The sequence below is a fragment of the Halyomorpha halys genome, unplaced genomic scaffold (assembly GCF_000696795.3).
Source record: "Halyomorpha halys isolate HHAL.00 unplaced genomic scaffold, Hhal_1.1 Scaffold143.1, whole genome shotgun sequence".
Lineage (NCBI taxonomy): Eukaryota > Metazoa > Arthropoda > Insecta > Hemiptera > Pentatomidae > Halyomorpha > Halyomorpha halys.
Window position 1 is genome coordinate 1,115,069 of NW_027114557.1, and position 4,264 is coordinate 1,119,332.

A 4,264-nucleotide genomic window follows, 5' to 3' on the forward strand; every position below is an offset into this window, starting at 1 on the left:
ATAATTAATGACCTGGGCAGAATAGCTTGCAAAACAATTTTAAATTTTGATGTGAGGTGAGAATTTATATTTGAAAATTGTCCTTGAGGATGGCCGAAACGTTGGACTATCGATGTAATAAAAATTGTTGACACTATACAAGGATACAATTTGATTTATTTATTAAAAAATAAATAATATCTTAAACAGTAAATATTATGTATTCATTTCATATTAGAAAAAAAGAACGAAACTTATGTGACACCCTAATATATTAGCATTTATAGTTTGAACAGTAGTTTTATAAAAATATCAAAATGATAGGATTTTAGAAAATAATCACAGTTATTTATTTTTTTAAATATAATTTTAGACGCCTTTAAATACATAATATGTAAAGATGGAAGCGTAGATATCCTAGTGAATAATGCAGGGATGTTAAATGACAGACAATGGGAGCTACAATTCGACACAAATGTTGTAAGTATTTTATATATCTTCCTTGTTAAATGTTTTATATTCCCAACAACTCATCAAGAACTAAGTATTTTATATATCAGTAACTAAATCAAGAACTAAGTATTTTATATTTCACAACTAAGTATTTTATATATCTTCCTTGTTAAATGTTTTATATTCCCAACAACTCATCAATTAAATCACTACGTTTCGGAGTCAACTCTCCAACTTCAGGTCCATTGCAATATGTTTTAAGTTTATTATTTAGTATTTAGATTGAAATAACTAGCTAGCTTTATCAAGTCCATTATTTACTTACGTTGCCATAGAACCATAACAAGAATTAACCTGATATCTGATATATGTACCTCTATGTTTTGCATTGTTCATATGTCTGTGCAATTTTTTTTTTTTTACGAAATTCGTATTTGTGTTGTATTGTGTTTAATTTTATGTCTGTGGGACCATATCTTAAAATTAAAACAGAACTAATAGTCATCATCATCATAATCATTTTATCCCCTTTACCGCTTGCGCAGTGTGGGGTTACAATTTGTAGAGTCTGGACCAGATATCTCGCTCTTGGACCATCTCCCTTCTCCTACACCAGTCCATATCCCGCCTCCTTAACACTCTCCTCCCAGGAAATGCGTGGTCTTCTTCCCTCCACGCGAGTCTCATATGTCTTTCTAGTAGGTCCTCCCTCGTCCATCCGAAGGAAGTGTCCGAACCATTTTAGCTTGTGTCCTTCTAGGATGCTCTCAGCAGGTTTGACTTCGATGTTAGTCCGAATGGTACTATCGTCGTGTCCTTCCTTCCAACTAACGAAGGTATCGCATCTCCATGGATTGGATCCGGTTCTTGTGTTTCGAATAAGAGAAAGAATAATGAGGAACGTCGATTTGTAGATCATTATTTTGAACTTATAGTAATTTCTTAAATAAAAAAAATGAATAGATATCAGCTTAATCCTCATTAGAGTTCTATTCCAATTTAAGTAAATGATGACCTCTTCCATAACCGTACTCTCCATCAAAGCAAAAAGTAAAGCCAAAATGGCTACGCTCAAGAAAGGAAGGTTTACACTGAGGTTAATGTCTGCCATTGTAATGTAAACTGAAATAGAAGGCTGGCAGTGATTGGCTCATACTCTTTCGCCACTCCCTCTGCCACGCCCCTGGGTCGATCATAAGGCCCACCTTTTTGGATTCACTTTTCTCTATTCTCTGGATTCCTTTTATACTTCTTCTTCCAAAATATAAATATGAACCCACCCGTTTGCCATTGGCTGCAAATCCAAAAATAGCTGTAAATATTTGGTAAACAAAGAAATTAACAAATATTGGTATACACCCATTGGTACCTTCCAGATAAGTAAACATTGTGGATATCGCATTTGTTGGCTTTCACCTTTGTTTTTCATTATAAAAAGGAACAAAATAATAATAGGCGAAATGAAAGGAAATGAACTAATCGGCGAAGTAGGTTCTGAATGAGAAAAATTCGTATAAATGGTGCTAGATAATAAATTTAACCTTCGTTATAAAAATGAAGAAGATAATCGAGAGTGCGGTCAAAAAGAAAAGAAAATTGTTGACAACTATTTATTGGCCGCCTTGAGCTTCATTAGGGCTAAAAAGATACAAAGTAGCTAAAAATATGTTTTCAATGTAGGATAGAAAGATAGAAAAAAGTAAAATAAGGTAAGGTTAAATAATATGTAAATATAAGTAAAGAAATAATATAAAATGAATAAAAAGAAATTAAAATAAGATGTACAATTTTTTATATAAAAAGGCTTCATCCGCGAAAGGAAGGTTTACACTGAGGTAAATGTCCGCCATTGTAATCTAAACTAAACAGAAAACAGGCACTGATTGGCTCATACCATTCTACTCATCTGCCACGCCCCTGAAAGATTCACATTTTGCCTTCACTTTTTCTTCCAGCTTACACCCCCCGTTATAATCCTTCCTCTAAGGATTCTCCTCAGTTAAAATAAGACAAGAAACTGCTCGTAGATTCCGATTGCTACAACACTTACTTGACAAACGCTCTAAACTTCCCATTCACTACAAAAAATTACTATACACTACAATAATGAGACCAATTTGGACATATGGAATTGAGCTCTGGGGCTCCACCAAACCATCAAATTCTTCCCGCATCCAATCGTTACAATCCAAAATCCTACGTAAAATCCTTGATGCTCCTTATTACGTCACAAATAAACTCATTCATAAAGACCTTAACATCCCATTCGTTGCAGATTTGACCCAAACCAGATATGCGTCTTTTTATTCCGAACTCGTTAACCATCCTAACCCATTAATTCTTAATCTTTCATCCTTAACAATCCCTGATAATCCTTCGAGGCATCTGAAAAGAAGATGGCCACGAGACCTAGTTTAAATTAATGTTAGAAGTTCCACCAATGGGTGGTTCCTTCCCAAGATTTTCAAGTGTATATGAAACATACTACATATTTACTTATTGTATTCTTTTGTACAGTTGTAAATTACAATAAATAAATAATTAAAAAAAAAAAATAATTTAGTGTAAATTTTAAACAGTTATTAGACAATATTACTGTTTGATAATAAATATTATACTAAGTTAAGAGAGGTGTTATGTATTATAAAAAGGTTAATAAAATACAATGTTAGGTATTTATCGTAAATATAATAAATCCCACTGGTTATTCCCATCTAAATACTAAATAAAATAAATGCATTGTACAATACTGTTCCCTTGAAGATGGCTTTGTGAATAATAATTAATGAGTCGTGAATAAAGAACTTTTAACAAGGAAGATATTTCCACTAAACTTAATTAATCATTTAGTCATAGAACCTTAACTATGGAATATTAATCCAGATAATTTTTCTTATCCAGAAAGGTGTTATTAGAGGCTCACTCCTAGCTAACAAATACATGCCTGGGCAGAAGAACAGAGGTGGGTGTGTTTTAAATATTACATCTATATCAGGTTTCGACTGCTCACCCTATTCTCCAGGATATAACAGCTCCAAGCACGCTGTGGTCGGGCTCACCCGGGCTTTCGGGGTAAATATCTTCTACTATTAATGTTCATCACGCAATCTAAACAAATATTATTATACTTGGTAAAGCCCAAAGAAATATTTATTTTTATTTTTTAATAACCTTTCCAGTTGACTTTTCAATCATATGTTTTTTAAATTATTTTAATTAAAATAGCTGGTAACAGTTAGTTGATTAAAACACTTGAGGTGGGCTTTCATTGTAAGTGAGTGCTGTGGGTTTATGAAGATCTAGTTTCAAGGATAGTTCAGAACAAGGAACTATTTAAGATGGAGACAAGCTAATGGGGACTCCTAGGCAGTCTATTTCATTTTTTGAAGTATAACATACGTTAACTTGGAAACCTACCTCACCGGCCCTTTACCATTGTTTTGGAGTCTGCTGCAAATTTTATTAACTACCACATTTGTGGGTTTCTTGTGCTTTCAACAACCCACTGGCTCATCGCCATTGTTTAGCCTCCAAGTCTTTGGGGTAGAGTATTGCGAGCGGCCATCACGCACCAACAGCCCTTCACTGTTTGGACGACGCCGGCCATCTTGGAAGAGCTTTGGAGTTCCATAAAATTTTTATTCGATGCCTAAATCTGTGAGTTTATTTCTTTTGTTACTGTATCCAATATCGAGTGTTTGTTTTCTAATCATGCATGATATTAGAGAGTTAATTATTTTTTCTATTTATTCTATAAGATATTTTATATTCAAGCATCATAATTTTCTATCTTCTTTGTTTATCATTATTTATACTATCAGAAGATCTTAAT

The 4,264-nt window shown here is 33.3% G+C and overlaps 1 protein-coding gene across 1 annotated transcript in view; it reads left to right on the top strand.

Moving 5' to 3' along the window:
• LOC106678439 (15-hydroxyprostaglandin dehydrogenase [NAD(+)]) overlaps window positions 1-4,264 on the top strand; it is a gene marked incomplete at its 3' end in the record, with an annotated part of 22,065 nt that overhangs the window by 7,637 nt on the left and 10,164 nt on the right. The window contains 2 exon segments of the mRNA XM_014416932.2: window positions 353-459; window positions 3,334-3,504. Coding sequence (XP_014272418.1) covers window positions 353-459; window positions 3,334-3,504 — 278 coding nt within the window.